Source organism: Peromyscus maniculatus, chromosome 15 (genome assembly GCF_049852395.1).
Source record: "Peromyscus maniculatus bairdii isolate BWxNUB_F1_BW_parent chromosome 15, HU_Pman_BW_mat_3.1, whole genome shotgun sequence".
Taxonomy (NCBI): Eukaryota; Metazoa; Chordata; class Mammalia; order Rodentia; family Cricetidae; genus Peromyscus; species Peromyscus maniculatus.
This window is the reverse complement of record NC_134866.1, coordinates 9,227,955-9,245,040: the sequence shown is the minus strand read 5'-3', so window position 1 is coordinate 9,245,040 and position 17,086 is coordinate 9,227,955. Positions and strand designations below refer to the sequence as shown.

The 17,086-nt window shown below is 44.8% G+C and overlaps 1 protein-coding gene across 6 annotated transcripts in view; it reads left to right on the top strand.

Annotated features, from left to right (window-relative positions):
• The window catches only part of Ctnnd2 (catenin delta 2), an 881,165-nt gene extending 871,138 nt beyond the window's left edge, over positions 1-10,027 (top strand). For all 6 annotated transcript variants that reach the window (XM_076551692.1, XM_076551693.1, XM_076551694.1 and 3 more), the window contains 2 exons: positions 2,241-2,314; positions 8,822-10,027. In XM_076551692.1, the coding sequence (XP_076407807.1) occupies positions 2,241-2,314; positions 8,822-9,082 (335 nt within the window). In that variant the 3' untranslated portion in view covers positions 9,083-10,027. The remainder of the gene's footprint in view (positions 1-2,240; positions 2,315-8,821) is intronic.
• The last annotated feature ends 7,059 nt before the right edge of the window (positions 10,028-17,086 follow it).

Here is a 17,086-nt window from a genome sequence, read left to right as displayed (position 1 = left end):
AGATCGATTTCTAAGATCCATGCCTTCATTCAGACATTCAATAATTATGTCTCCTGCTCTGTGAAGATCCACTGAGACCCGGCTCCATCCAGAGACATACAAGCAGAAAGGACAAGACATGCTTCTCTGTTTTTATAGGGCCTCTGCTCTAGTAAACAAAGACCAGCAGTAAACAAGATCAGTATCAGAACAAGTTCTCCCACAAGGTGGTGTCACATGATGCTGAGCATGATGAGGGACTAGACAGATGATGAGACAGAGGAAGCCCGGTAGAAAGGGTAGCTTTGCATGCCATGCGTAACAAGGAGACATCTCAGCTGATACCTGACCACCAGACTGTACCTGTAAAGGAGGATTTACAGGTATAGTCTCCCTGAGGGCACACAACCTTGACTCACTCGGTAGAGCAAAGAGGAGCACCGTGGCTAAGGCTCCTTAACAAGAGAGACTGGTTAAGAAACATGGTGGAAAGTGGGATTGGGGGCAAAGCATGTGGAGCTTGAATCTTACCAAGCTGAGAGAGTGACATAATCCAATCCATAAAGCACAGGGTCCCCCTGGCTGTGGAAGATGGGTCAATAGTGAACACAGGACAGACAGACAGTTGGACCCACTAGGAAGATTCAGTGATCCAGGAGTAAAAAAGATAAGAGATAGGTGAAATGTAGATCTGGTCAGAGAGGGTAGCAGAGCGGTGTAAAACTGAAGAGAGGGGCTGGAGAGATTGCTCACTGTGCTGTGCAAGGATGAGGACCTGAGTGTGAACGTGCAAGGAGCTGGGCCTGGCTGCCCGCGCCTGTAGCCCCAGCACCGGAGGGCAGAGGCAGGCAGAGTCTAGCCGAGATAGTGAGCTTCGGCCTCGGGGACAAGGTAATGAGGTGGAGAGCAGCGGTGGACAGCCTCCGATGTTCTGCTCCGTCACCCCTGGTACTGTGCATGAGCAAGGGTGCACATACCCACACGTCCATGTGCGTGCAACACACACAGGAGGTAAAGAGGAAGCCGAAAGTGAGCTCTGCTCTCGCTTCCTAAGCACTGTCTCCCAGGGTGTGAATTGCACAGCTACTGTGTTACGTGCCTTTTAGGCAAGAATAGTAGCAGTGAGCAGTATGACGTTAAACTTTGCTATGCTGTCCTGATTGAGTCTAAGAGAGTAGGTGGTATGTAAATTTCATTATCCTCAGATCATGGAAGCCAAGGATATTTTAAAAGTGTGTGTGTGTGTGTGTGTGTGTGTGTGTGTGTGTGTGTGTGTGTGTGTGTGTCTGGCAGTGGTGGTGCATGCCTATAATCCCAGCACTTGGGAGGCAGAGGCAGGTGGATCTCTGTGAGTTCCAGGCCAGCCTGGTCTGCAAAGCAAGTTCTAGGACAGCCAGAGCTGTTACACAGAGAAACCCTATCTCAAAAAATAAACCCCCGAAAAAAGGGTGGTTTTGTGTGTGTGTGTATGTGTGTGTGTGTGTGTGTGTGTGTGTGTGTGTGCGCGTGCGTGTGTTCTACTGATCTTGGACATTCTTCATGTCTTTCTTAAGCCATGACCCCTCAGTATATGTGAGAGGAATATTGCCCTTCATCTGGGCCTGTGGCATGTACCTCCAAGGTACCTTTTGAGCAACTGGGCACCTCCCTTGGAAGCAGGATACCTTCCCTCCCCTCACCTAGAGGCAGGTGTGAAGACAATGTGGAGTTGTCTCTGTACCTAACAGGATTCTGAAGCTCCCCGCCCCTTCCACCACCAGATGTGAAAGGGATAGATGTTAAGACATGCTGTCTGCATGGCCTTCAGGCCTTGGCGAGTGAACTGTCCGAGAGATGACCAAGCGTTTGTGTGCACTCAAATCAGAGACTGCATTCTTGTCACTCTCTAGCTAAAAGCTGAGCTGCTGACGAAGCTCCTGCATGCCTCAGCGCAGATGACAAGCTTTTATTATCCTTTGGTTTTTGCCGGGAAAGAGGGCAATAAAACTTGCAAGGTGACCATCTGTGAGCCGCACCCTCCCTGACCCTGTCCATGATGCAAACATTACTAGAATAAGCTGACAGGCTATGGGGGTTCATAGCATGGTTTCTCTTCTTCCCAAATATGTAAAGGGGGACTTGGGGAAAAAGAGATCCTTCCACTTGGAATGGTCCATGACATACCAAGCTGTATGAGGCCAAGAACCTGCCTCAGTACCCATCATTCCGTACTTGGAACCTGGCTTTTATTGCTAATGATTCTGTTTTCCTTTTGCTTTTAGCTCAAAACACTGGAGTCTCAACTTTGTATAGGAATTCATATGGTGCGCCCGCCGAAGACATCAAACACAACCAGGTAAAGTGTAAGCCACATGTCTGTATTCCTGTTCCCATCAACTCACGTGGCCTAGAATTCCACATTGGTTTCGCCAGGAGTAAACTGACGCCTGCCTTACGCTCATCAAAACCCAAGCTGCCCCGTGTCCTGTCCTCCCGTGCAGTGTATCACAGCTGCTCCCGGTGCAGTCCAGTTGCAGGCTTTAAACAGCCTCAGGCTTCAGAACAACTCTCACCCTCACTTCCTACCTGGCAGTAGAAAGTTGGTGTCACGCTATGGCGCTGTCTTGGTTCGGATGTTCATGGGCTGGACACCTGACCTTCAGAACGGCAGTGCGTAGGGTGTAGGACCTTTAAGAAGTGGAGTCTAGTGGAAGTTCACTGGCAGCCCTGACCCTGAAAATGATGACAGTCATTCCTGTGAGGCCCAGAGTTAGCTTTCTGGGGAGTCCACCCCTCTCTCCTGGGGGAGAGTCCCATCCCCAGGTAGTCTCTCTTATGCACATGAATGTACTATAGCCAGTACCTTGCCATCTGCCGTGATGTTATCACTGGGCAATCCAGTGCTGGCACCATGCCCTTGGACACCCAGAACTATGAGATAAATTGTCCTCTTTCTTTTATAAACCTATCCAGCCTCGAGTGTTCCGTGATACAAGTGAGAAACAGATGATGGGCTGGACCTAAAAAGAAAGCCCCAACTAGACAAGTATAAGATGCCAGTGCCTGAAACAGAGGTGTCTGTTGACTGGACAGGGATTGGGTAGTTTCTATTACCCAGCCATCTGTAATTAACACAAAATCTTTGTGTTACACATAATATTTAACAATAACAGAAACACCACTCTAAAAAGAAACCCACACAGAAGACCCTGAGTCTCTGTTTGCTTGATTTTAGAACTATTTGTTAAAGGATCATTTTGCCCATTTCTTTGGGGAAGAGCAGAACAGAGGCTGGGCCTCCCTGCTATCAGCCAGTTGTCGCCCTCACCCCTGCGGTGGGCAGCAGAGCAAGTTTGGCCCCTTGTAATAACCCTCGCTCAGGCTAGCTTCTGTGGGTGCCTTACATGCTTGCCACACTTCGGGAAAGTTACATGGAGATAAATAACCAAAAAAACATGCCCCTGGTTGCAATGGCCAGGTGTAGGAAAGCATGGGAGCGTGTGTGTGTGGCTTTAGAACAATGCCAGCACCCAGCAGAGCCGCATTGCCCTCCAGCAGGTGGGCGTGTCCTGTGCAGTCCCATTTCTAGGGAAGGAGAGAACACTAAACTGTCCTTGAACTTCAGTTGGATTTCATGTCTGATCAGCCATCCACAGGAAATGTTATCCTTAGCTGAGGCGTTACCCTCCTACCTTCTGTTCTCCAGTCTGTGCACACCCACTCCGGAAGACATCTGGCATTGTTGTAACAACCACCCCCACCCCCATGAATGCAATGGCCTAAGAGCCTGCCTGACATATTGCTAATAGCTACCTGCCCCCCTTCAATTCTGGGCTCTGCTAAAAGCAAAAAAAAAAGCTGGTGAATAAATAAACTGGGTCGGGAAAGTAGAAAGGAAATCACCAGGGCAGCCTTGACTGTTTTCTTGCCAGTGAACCTGCCTACATGTAAAGAAGTGAACAAAGTGTGTTAGAGATATCGACTCCAGTTATGGAAACCAACTCTTTTTTTTTTTCCTTGTAGCAAATATCATGAAATTCTGTAGCTACATGGAGTAAAGAATTTCAAGCTCTCAGAGATTTGTAGGGATGAAAGGATGTAGTCCTGATTTTGCAACCAAGAGTACAGGATTAGCCTTTAGTTACGCAGGTAGAGAGAAGCTCCCCGCAGAACCAGCACATCTCATAGCAGACCTCCTGGCCATGCAATCCTGCTGTACTTGGTAATAAAAATGCACCCTGGTGTAGCCTAGGCATGGTCTTACTACAGTAGCTCCAAAGACTGTTCCCTGCATTTATAGAATAGCCCATAATGTTCTCATAAGCCTATTTTGAAGAGTATTCTGATCCTTTATGAAAATTAGAACTAAGATTTGCAAAGCACCAGAGAACAGGCCCTTGACATGGGCCAAGTATGGTTTCTCAAACCCATAATCCCAGCACTCAGGGTGCCGTGGCCATTAGTTCATAGCCAGCCCAGGCTGCATAGCACATTCTAAGCCAAACAGGGCTGTAGAAAGAGAACCTGTCTGTAAACAAAACAGTCACCGAGAAGGGGCAAGCAGCAGCTGACCGTAGAGAGGTGGGTCTCCAGGACAATGCAGAAGTCCTGAGAAGGGGGCATAAGTGCCAGCACCTGATGTGTGGGCCATCGTGGCGGGGTAGGGACACAGCCCAGAGCCACACTTCCTGTGCCTCCACAGAAAAGGAGCCAGGCTCCAGGGCACAAGTCATGTGACTGCCGAGAACTCCGTGCACATTCTCAGTAAATTATGTACTTAAAGTCTCCGAGGAGAAACAACCAATAGTGTAAAATAAAAGTTGAGGATCCTTGGTTCTTATGCTTAGTGACAGATCACACACATTATTTTCACTCTTCCCCAAGTCCCAGTGAAAGTCTGCTCATTAATCCCATGATTATAAATGCGAATATATCTAACTTCACATGCCTTTCTGGCAGTGGGAGTTTTTGTTCATAATCTCTCAACAAAAGGGGTTTGTGTTTTATACTTAAACCATGACCTTAAGGGTTTGGTTTGGTCTGGTTTGGTCTGGTTTAGTTTGGTTTGGTTTGATTTTGTTTGATTTGGCTTGGTTTTGTTGGTGTCCCGAGTCCCAATCTCAGGTAAGCAGACAGGTGTAATTGTCACCAGGGATAAGGACATGATTATCCAGGGACAGGATTTACCTTCAGTCTTCCAGCTGGGAAGAAGCAAGGATTCAAACTGATCCTTCTGTCTCTGTGTCCCACTTCCCGTCTCTTGACTCAGTGGCTTTAAAATCTGGGCATGAGCCCCCCCCCAGCCCCCATTTCTCACCCCTCCACTGCGACTACCACCACCCATTGCTATCAAAACATAAACCTGTTGGCCCTCAAACTGGTCTCTTTGATTCAATAAATATGGTATTTGTCCCAGTTATTCACATCTTGGAGAATTTCTTACTGCTGTGACAACATTGAGACCCAAGAAATAGACCCAAGAAATGGAAGTCTTTACCACTTGGCCCTCTTCATTAATGCCCTGAATCTTCAGTTTTCACAAATGAAAAACACTGGAGATCCTGTCATTAGCAGTTAGTTTTTGCTAACTATTCAAAATAAATCCAGTTTGCTAGTCAATCTTGATCTTTCTTTTTTTCTGATGCTGTGATGAAATGCTGGAGGCTGGGTGCTACATAAAGGAAATAAGTTTAGCTCCTGGTTGGGGAAGCTGAAGGTACAAGATCAAGAGGCCCCATCTGTTCAGTCTCTTATAAAAATGTCCTGTCTGCACCATGTGGCTGAGAAACAGAAAGGGGATGTGATTGCTGCAGAAGAGGCCAGCAAAGTAGGAATCAGATGAGCAGACAGATAAGTCAACAGACAGATGGAAGACACAGATATAGGTCAATGTGGCATGTGCATACATACACTCCTGTGATACTTTGAGGAATAAGAAATCAACAATTCACTCAGTACTGAAGGCAATGCCTACTGAAATACAGACAGTGGGTTCTAGCAAGTGCCCTGTGCATGTTTCCAAGCCTTCTGACTGGGCCCTTCAGTGCTCCGAGCTCAGACTACAGTATAGTCTCACACAACACACAACTCTTTCTGGAATGGGAAGCCTCCCCCCACCATGCAGCCTGCTAGACCTGGCCTTCACCGATGTTGCCGGCTACTTCCAAAATTCCTCTCAGGCCCAGGATCTGGGGGCTAGCAGAGGTTAATGCTCCATGAACATCCAGGCCTTCACAGGTAGATTGAAGTCTCGCTCATTTGCCAGCACTAACTGGAAGTATGAGGCAGCCTGGACAGCCTCTGAAGAAGTTCACCACTTCTGTGGAGAACTGATCGATTTCTAGTATAAATCAATTATATATAAAAAATGGAGTTTCTCTTACTTGAGAGGAGAATTATATATGGGCCATTAAAGGCATTCATTTACACACACCGTGCTAATTACAAATCACTACCTATTAATTAAACCCATTTCTAAAGGAGGCTACCGCACTGAACCTTGGTAAAATGAATAGGGGATTACTGAATCTGCTGGAAAGTAATCAAACTGTATCTTTTCCAGAGTGTTTTGTCATTCATACCAGACATCCTGACTATTATGAACTATACTTTTGCACATCACTGTGGACATGGGCAATCGGTCCCCCTCATCCCACACCTTAGGGACATCTGCTCACAATGAGGGGTCAGGTACCTGAAAAGGAATCCTAGAGTCAGTCAAAACAGAGAGAGATTGGGGGCTGGGGGTAGTTGACTATTGTATTATCAGCCCAGGAATGTTCCTTATCTTACTCTCACTAAAGCCAAGCAAAGTAACCAATTTTTGACTTTTGACATAAAACTCTTGTGACCTTTGAATGTTTGTAGACCCTACACCAGACAGTAACCCACAAAGGCCAAGTACAAGGAATACTGAGTTGGGGTGGGACACCAGAGAGCACTGTAGACACCACCCTCTAGTGAACAGCTTCAGAATGCCCCATAAGTACAGAGGATCAAACCCAAGGCCTTGTGCATGATGGGCAGGTACCTCCTCCCATGAGCTGCCCCTCAGCCTTCTTAGTCTTTAACTTTGAGGCATAGTCATGCTAAGTGGTCAAGGCTGGCCTTGAACCCCTAAGGCCTCAACTTTGCATCCTTCTGCCCCAGCCTCCCTCATATATGATATTACAGGTGTAAACCATTGTTCTTGCAACATTCTTTAATTTAATCAGTTTTTAATTGCACCAAGTGTTAGGAAACATTTGATCTTCCAGAGGGTAGACTATTTGGAGTGTGTGTCTGTCTGAGGTCCTGGTTACTTTGGGCAGGTGTGATGGAGTGGACCAACCACAGGGAAGCCACAATTCCACACATAATCGCAGGAATGTGTTATAAGCAAGAGATAATGTGGTCATTAGACCTTGTGCATTTCCAGCCCCTCTGATATTGCAGCAAATGTAAAAATAATGAAAACAAACGTCCTCTATTCTATAGAGCTGAGTCCACACTTCTTTTTTTTTTTTTTAAGATTTACTTATTATGTATACAGTGTTCTGCCTGCATGTATGCCTGCCCGCCAGAAGAGGGCACCAGATCTCATTACAGATGATTGTGAGCCACCATGTGGTTGCTGGGAATTGAACTCAGGACCTCTGGAAGAGCAGTCAGTGCTCTTAACCACTGAGCCATCTCTCCAGCCCCTAGTCCACACTTCTTTACTCCACAGCTCACCCCGTAAGAGAGCAGAGCTGCTGTGGCACACAGTTGGGGGCTCCTCAAAGGGCTACACATAGAGCTCCTGTCTGATCCAAGGTATACACCCAAAAAACCAGAAGGGGGACTCAAATAGACAGAGGCACATCCAGTTATCCAATTATCTCATTTGTTTTTGGATAAACAAAATAAGCTATGTCCATTTTTTTTCATTTATTCTTCAAAAAAAAATTCTAACAAATATAACATGTAGAAGGAATGAAAACTTACTGAGGGCAAAAGACCAAGGCACACAAGCGCAAGTATTGTGTGGTTCCACACACATGGGGCTCCAAAAGTAAGCAAATTCATAGAGACAGAAATCACCATGGACGTTTCCAGAATCTAGGAATGGGTAATAGGTTTAATGAGCATGAAACCTGGAACCACCAATCCTTTCTAGCCAGCTCGCCCCAGGGAGCCCCTGTCTCTGCCTCTCTGGTGCAGGGGCCATAGGCAGCCATCACACCTACCAACCTTTATGTGGGTTCTGGGGATCCAAACTCTGGTCTTCAATTTCATGGCAAGAACCTTTATCCATTGATGTATCTCCCTAGTCTCCTGGACCAGTTATCAAACCTCTCCTGGGCCTCTTTCCTGGCTAGAACATCAGAAAGATCAAACTTAGTTGTTCTCACAGGGCTACTAAAAACCAAGTTGCTTTCACAGCAGCAAGTAGCCTAGTGGGCAGCAGAGGCGGGAAGAGTGGAGAGGAGGAGGAAGAGAGAAAAGGATGCCAGATAAGGACTCTTCGGCCCCCATGAGACGGGGGAGTAAGCAGTCACATCCATAGTACCACAGCGTGCGTGACGTTCATGATGAGCTTTGTGTACTTTATAAAGAACTAGAAGGGGAGAGTTTGAAGATTCCCAGCACAAGGAAGTAAGTGGCCAAGGAGGTTGAAATGCTACTCAACACATTGGATACCAGCGTCAAATCAGCAAACTGCACCCCCATAGATACGAAATCAAAACATCAAATTGAATGGAAAGAACACAGCCATTGGCAGTGTGTGCAGAAAGCCCGGAGCAGGCTCCAGTCCTTTCTATACAAGGTGCTAGAGCGGCCTGGGGAAGGAGGGTGGGCTAGGGAATGGCTGACCCAGAGTGACACGCTCTCTCCCTGCCAGGTTTCAGCACAGCCTGTCCCCCAGGAGCCCAGCAGGAAAGACTATGAGACCTACCAGCCGTTTCAGAATTCGACACGAAATTATGACGAGTCCTTCTTTGAGGACCAGGTCCATCACCGCCCTCCGGCCGGCGAGTACACCATGCACCTGGGCCTCAAGTCCACCGGCAACTATGTCGACTTCTACTCCGCTGCCCGTCCTTACAGTGAACTGAACTATGAAACGAGTCACTACCCGGCCTCGCCCGACTCCTGGGTGTGAGGAGCCAGGACGCGAGGCATTCCGGGAACAGTGCATGTGCATGCATACCACGGGACATTCTGTTTCTTTTCTTTTCTTTTCTTTTTTCTTTCTTTTTTCCCCTGCAAATTTAGTTTCTTAAAGCCTGTTCCATAGGAAGGCTGTGATAACCAGAAAGAAATACTCAGAGCTATTTTAGAAAGCTAAGTGAATCGAGAGTTAACTGGGAAATCGGTAGGACGCTAAACGCAATCCTAAATGTGACCACATCCAACACCTTTCTAGTTTGAGTGATAGAGATTTCGAAGTGCTTTATGGGCCATGGGGTGGCTGGAGGAAGGAGAGAGGGGACGGTCGAGGTGGTGGGCGTGGAGGTTATCGCTAAGCACAAGACAGAGTAGTTTACACACTATGGGGGACGGCTTCTCACGCTTTGTTACTCTCTCATCCACGTGACTCTAGGCTTCAAGTTGCATTGGGGTTTCTCTGTACAGCAAGACGTCTCTTGCCTTTTGTTAATGCATTGTTGTAAAGTATTTGATGTACATTACAGATTAAAGAAGAAGAGCGCATTGTGTATATTACACCAATGCCGCCGTGTTTCCTCATCAATGGTTCTAAATATTGCTTCAATTTCAAACTTTTGGAAGATGTATGGATTTCCAGTTTTCTTTTCTTTTCTTTCTCCCAGTATGTTTTAACAAAAAAGAGAAAAAAAAAACAGGAAAAAAAGGAATATTTAGCAGTATTGTTCGTTCTGATATGTGATTTGTTTGTGGCAACTAAACAAGGCATCCAGCAGTTTCTCACAGCTAACACGTCATTCCACACTCCTTGTCAACAAAGTGCTTTTTCACTGCCTAAAATTTTAGATGTAGATATTTGAAATAGATTTTTTTTCATTTATACCAGTTTTCTTTATGATGATACAGTGTTAAAAGACAATAAATTACAATTGATCTGTCATCCATATTTGCTAAGAATGTCTATTTCCATGGACCAACCTTACAAAATACACATTCTTGCTTGTGTGTCTGTGCGTGTGTGGGTGTGTGTATGTCAATGTATGTATAACGATGACCTGTGTGGGATTTTGTTTGGATAGAAGCAACTCCATCTGCTGTCCATCTTGTACGAGCCTTTTGTTTTTCGGTATCGGTGTACATAACTTTGTTCCTTTTGTGATGTATCTACTATTCTCACCATCTAGTGGCTCAGGATATTAGCCCAGCTGAAGTAAAGTAGGATTTTCACATGTTCACACATTCTTAGAAACCAACTCTTTCTACAGGTCAATCCCTTCCACATTTTATGCCCTCGGAACATGCTAAACCATGGCCAACTCGGTAGTTTCACTTTGGGGCCAATTACTTGAAGTATCCATAGAAGATGTAAACTGCTCGCCTTATTCCCTCTCAAACGTTTTTGTTCATGTGACAGGGAGCAGTAGACAATTACGGGCTAGATGATTAAAACTGAACTTGAAGCTAACGTTAGACTACTGGTTAACAGAGCTAAGAAATAAGGCTAACCATTTCAGAGAACGTGGGCTGTGGGTAAATTAGCTTCGCTCTTTAGATGCAAGTGACTGAGGCCAACAGGTGCCTGGCAAATGTTAACTGTTCTTGGAAAAAAATAAAAAAATAAATAACTAAAGAAATTGGCTGCCATCTTCCTTGAAAACTTGATTCTCCCCCATCACCACCACCTTTTTCTACATAGTTTAATTCAGCTCAGAGTCTAAAAGCAATGGTTTTCTTCAAAGTTAACAATGAACAAAATATACTTTATTCATGCAGCGTTTGGGAAGGGAAAAGTTAATTTCCAGAGTAGAACAGTGGGCCGAAGCTTACATGTGTATTGTCCTATAAATTGCATATTGTGTTGTTTTGTCTATTAAGGACTCTCTGGGTTCCTTCAAAGAAGTGGGTTCTCATCCATGCAGAAAGACAAATATGTAGCACAAGGACAAGGACGCTTTGTGTTTCCTGTGTCACTGGATGAAATAGTCATGTTTATCAAAGCAGAGAATATAGTATCACTTACCATAGCCTAATAGCTGGTTTAGTCTTTTCAATTTCTTGTTCAGAGCTAAGCAGAGGGAAATAAACACAAGTGTTGAGGATCTCCTTCTTCCAGAAAGAATTTGTTATTTTCTTTATAATTTTGACTCTCAATGCATGGTTCACATCAGCAATTCTTGGAGACCAAGGATGTCTTTGCTATCTTTAAGAGTACATTGTACCAAGCTACGATTAATTAATTCATACAGGATCCCCTGGCACCACAGGTAGAGTACAAAAGAACATTTAGAGTGATCAAAATTATTTAAGCCAACCAATTTTTCTTCTTTGAATATGTTCACACAGACATAGATATAAGACAAATATAGACTGTGAGGGAAAGAAAGATGATCAATAGCGGAAGAAAGAAGGAAGGAAGGAGTGGGTGAATAGATAGACAAGTGGATGGAAAGGCTTCGCCTGAATTGTAGAGTAGCCCAAAGACCCATGGCTTCCATGGCAAAAGTTGGTCAGCAGTTGAGTCATGATTTGTAACATGGCATGCCCTGGATAAAATACCAGGGTGGAGTAGGACACTTCTTTGGTTTTCCTTTCATTGTGTTGATGACCAAGACACTCAATCCCAAGTTAATGCCTCTCTCATCTGGATCCCCCTACTGAGAAGAGAATGGCGCTTTTCAGAGGAACATACGGGAACCTAAACATTTCTTTTTCTATTTAATCCTTATAATAAAAAATAAATATACTCAATGTACTTAATAAAATACAGATCTTATTATGAAAAATAGATACCCTTTTTATTTGAGGATGTCATCAGCAGAAACTAAGGAGCACTTGGCGTTGTTATGATTAGTCTTAGCCTGTGAACTAAGATATTTCAATCCTGGATCAATTGTAATGTTACCCAGTACTTTGATCCTCAGTAACAGGCATTGAAATTGAAAGGCAGAGTTTAAACTCAGCAGGAAAGCGAACACCACCACAAAGCTCCGTGTATTTTATTTCATGTTTCTTTTACCTCAACTCCCCTTTGTGGTGTGGTGCTGTCCCCTTGTTCCTGGGAATTGTGCCTCCAGAGGTACAATTTCTGTCTGGAGAAAAATAGATATTGTCACATGGGCAGAGGGAATGTAACACAGCCACTGTTTTCAGCAATACTCCCACTGACCAACAAGGACACTGGCCAGTACATCTCCACCTGTGACAGAGAGGATGCCATGGGTAGTCCATTAACCTACGGTTAGCATGACCAGCTAATCTTTACCCCTCAACCCACAGCCATGCTGGAACCTCCATATGACCAATGAGAAACGTAAGCCAAGCTTCCAGGAAGCACACAATGAATATTAGAGATCACTGGTTGTCCAGCCCACCCACACCCAGAAAGATTTTCTGGGGAAACCGTATTCCTGTAACTCTGGTCTCCAAAATCCTGTTGTTCTGCTTCTTCCTTGAGATTGTCCGACCTGATCCCATCTGAAAAATCTGAACCTTTCCGGTTCTTGTTTACCGTGAAGTTCCCACAGAAATGAACTAGTACATGAACCCTGGATAAGAGAACTGGACCTTGGGTTGCCAAGGCTTCATTTGGGTCTTAGCAACAAGCTCCTTCCCGTGGTGCACCTCAGGCCAGAATCTCACTGGCAGTGCCTTGGAGAAGGCTCTGTGAGCAGAATCTCCGCACAGAGTATTCTCCTGTATCCTGTAAAACTAAGTGAAAAAATGTAATGTCCTGGGCCATAGCTGGTCTTACAAAGAGAAGTGAACAAGATCTCCTGCTACATGAATTGCAGTGGAGGACTCCAAGTAGTTGTGGACATGTATGCCCTTCCTTGCATACTCCATTGCCACCTGGGAAACTGATAGAGGAGAAGCACAAGTTCAAGGCTAGCCTGAGCAATTTAGTGAGACCCAGCCTCAAAGGAAATGTGATTGTGTTCAGTTGCAAGCCACTAAACTACTATGCATGAGGTTCTGGGTCCAATGCCCAGTAAAGGGGGGAAATTGTGTGAAATACGATTTATGTAAGTCAGTAGCAATGGCTGCCACTTGATTGACAGAAGCACCTAAAGATCCTTCTGAGATGTGAGCCTGAGTTTCCAAGTGCCCAAAGATATAAAACCTATCCTTAGGACTTCGAAAGAACATTTACAGCAAAAAAGACATTTCACTGTATTTAAATACTTGAAATCACCAATGTTGATGATAAATCCAAAGGGAATGTTGCAAGAGGCCATTGGAAACTAGGACTCTGGAATGAGATATCAAGTTAAGTATCATCTCCCTAGAGTGGAGAGCTGAAGAGTTGACATGGGTGGAAAATATATTTTTTGAAAGTATATGGAGAAAAGAGTCCTGGAATGGTGAAAGTCCTGAGGGAATGCCGGAATCCAGCTCCACCAGGTCAAAGTGGAGAGCAGATGTGGAGTCGCCTGCTACACAATCACACAGGAGACTTCTCTGAGGGAGCAAAACTTGATTCTTCTTCCTTTTTTTCTTCTGTCTCTTTATTTTTCTCATATCCTTTCTATACTGCCTAAGACAAAAATCTCTATGCAAGAAGGAAATTACCTCACAAGTTACATATTTTCCACAAACAAAATCTTTACTTAGGAAGAAATCACCTTATCGTGACAAGTTACATGTTTTTCCTAGAAAGCACACAAGTAGTTAGATATTTTTCTTTGTATTAATTTTCCCACCAGAACATCTTCATCCCAAAGCAATGATTCTTTTATTATTGATTAATAAAGGTTTAAGCGAGCCAAGTACATTTCAGCCAGTTCCTTTGTACTGCCAGGCAGCAGTTTGAGGTTTCAGCATAGCAAATTCTTACCCGATTTCTACTCTACAAAATTTTACTCAAGTGGTCTAGCGAACCATCTATTTTTTCTTTTTTCTTTACACACAATAAGGTCATTTAATTTCCTTTCACAACTTTATTTTTTCAAGGTGCATGCTGAAACCTGTGATTAGTTCTGTAAGCTACATGATCAAGAAACTCAGACCTAACCTTGGGTGTAGGGACGTAATTGATTTCTTTGATCATCAGCCTGTTTTTCCACAGGCAGAATTCGTGGGTCTATTATGCATGAAACTTCCTTATTTTTATTTTCCCTCCTCAGCAAATCTCATGCTTAAGCATCATTGCTCTACAAAAATCATCTTCATTATGACCCGCCCGTAAATTGCCCAGTGAGGAGTGGGATTTTCCCATGAAATACACACTATGCTCGATACAGTGGGATCCTTTCGCCTAGTAATCACACCACGCCAAATGCAGTAGGATCAGGGTAGCAGCAAGCTGGAGAAAGCACAGCATTTGGGAGACGATGACCACACACACACACACACACACTGGGGCTTTGCGTCTCCAGGATGCACCCTTCATAGCTGTGCTATCGGGTGAGCTGTACCCCATAGCTCCATTGCTGACTGCAGCTCCTCCAACATGGCCACTGCCGGGGGACATTGGATATTTCAGGGAGGGAGGCCTAAGGAAAAAAGCAAAGAGCGTCAATGCTACTATCAAAATCGGGGGGGGGGGGGAGAGTTTCAAAAGGGGGGAGTAGCAAATTCCCCTGACAGGCACAGCACAGTGAGGCAGAAGATGGCTGAGAAACAACCTTCGTAGGGCGTGTGGGACTTTGGAGCATGGGTGCAAACGCAGAGAAGGTGAGTGAGGACCACTGGCCAGGGTCATTCCAAAGCGTACAAAGAACTGAGAAAGCTTGCAGACCATGGAGTAGAGCTCATGCTCACGATGATGATCTGAAAGCCCCACCCCACCCCTACACCCCTCACCCCACCCCTACACCCCCCACCCCACCCCAGTGCATAGTGTTTTAAGCTCTGGCACCATTTTAACACTGCTCCCTGTCAGGTGATTCCTTGGAGATCCAGACCCATTTTGAAAAGAGAAATAAGTTCAGTAATATCATATAGCTTTTAGTGATATTACATAGCTGACAAATTTCATAGTCCTAGAATTGAGGCTTTTTACTTTGGGGATATGATTAGCACTCTGCCAAGCATAGAAGCCATATGGAGAAAACCCAGCATCCACCCTTCACTTAGCACCATGGCTTCTGTATGTTGAAGTGGGGAGCAAGTTTAAGTGGAATTCTGTGTTCATTAGCCTCCAGGCTTCCTCAAGGAAGATCATTTACACTTCATCCTGTACCAGAGTGACTGCCATCCTGTTTAATGTTGTCATGGATACCCAGTTCCCCGTCCTTCATGCCCGTCTCACTCTATCTTCTCCAGGCTACTTCTCATTTCTCCTATGTGCACAAATAGGATCATTGACTGAGCATCCATGCTGCATTGTCCTTGAGGAAGTTCCTGGCTGGAACATGCCCTCACCATCACCACATCTCCCTTTACTCATGCATTCAGCAGAAAAGCAAGTGTTCATTATAATGGCCACAAAGAATCTTTAGGCTCATAAGTGAGGTCAGACATCCTTCAGATAATCACACAGTTCAGTAACATGCAACAACATGCAAGTCATGAGCCTTGGTGAAACTGTGTGTAGACTACCTGAGTAGTTTGCCATTAATGAAAGAACTGCTATAATATCATTGACTATATCTTTATTGCTTTACACTTTTTTATTAGTTCTTTGAGAATTTCATACAATATATTTTGCTCATACCCCCATTACCTACCCACCCAGTTCTGTGTCTTCTTATTTATTAAATTCCTCAAGTCCAACTGTGTTATCCAAATACTCTTGGATGTATTGCCACCCACATGGTCAACCTAACAGGGGGTCACATGCTTAATGAAAATTTGCTCTTTTTCTTCCAGTACCTATTAATTGCCTTACTGATGGCTCCTCAGCTACATAACACTTTCTAGCACTATGAAAACTAGTCAGTATGAATGAAGTTTCTGGGTTAATACCAACATGATTTATACATATTCTTAGACTCAAGTATGTGATGGCTTCAACAATAGAATTTTACTGTCTATCAGTGCTGAAAGTAACCAATAGTGTTGACAATACCCTGGACTGCCTGAAGGCCTCTGATATCTCACTGGCCAACAACTCCAGAACGTGTAGCCCACCCCTAACACCGGGCTTTTTATTTGTTAGCCTGTATTGTCTAGCAGGGGCATTGTGATCTTGTTATAGGGTAATCCCATTAAAATTATTTTTATATATGTCTATGTATATACTATTGATATATTCTACAGTTGCAAGTTTTCTCTTTTTATAAGAAAATTTTTCATTCATTTTACACACCAATCAAAGATCTCCCTCTTCCCTCCTCTCACCCTCCCAGCCTCTCCCCCCAATCCACCCCCTACTGCCTCCCACAAGAAGGTAAGGTCTCCCATGGGGAGGCACATCCAGTAGAGGCAAGTCCAAGTCCTTCCCCCTGCCTCAAGGCTGCATGAGGTGTCACATCATAGGTAGTGAGCTCCACAAAGCCCCCTCATGCATCAGTGATGGATTCTGATCCTACTGCCAGGAGGCCCCCCAAGCAGATCAAGCTACACAATTGTCTAACCATGCAGAGAGCCAAGTCCAGTCCCATGCAAGCTCCACAGCCATTGATCCAACTTTCATGAGTTCCCACTAGTTTGGTTTGGTCATCTCTGCATGTTTCCCCATCATGATCCTGATGCATTTGCTCATGGAATCCCTCCTCTCTCTCTCCAACTGGACTCCTGGAACTCTGCCTGGTGCCTGGCCATGGATCTCTGTATCTGCCTCCATCAGTCACTGGAGCTCTATGATGACAGTTAGGGTATTCACCGATCTGATCATTGGGACAAGCCAGTTCAGTTCAGGCACCCTCTTCACTATTCCTAATAGTCCAAGCTGGGGTCATCCTTGGGGATTCCTGGGAACTTCCCTAGCACTGATTTTTTTTCTCTATCCCCATGATGTCTCCCTCCATTATATCTCTCTCATTGCTTTCCCACTCCATCCTTGTTCCAGCTCAACCATCCCATTCCCTTATGTTCTCATCCCCCACCCCCTACCCTC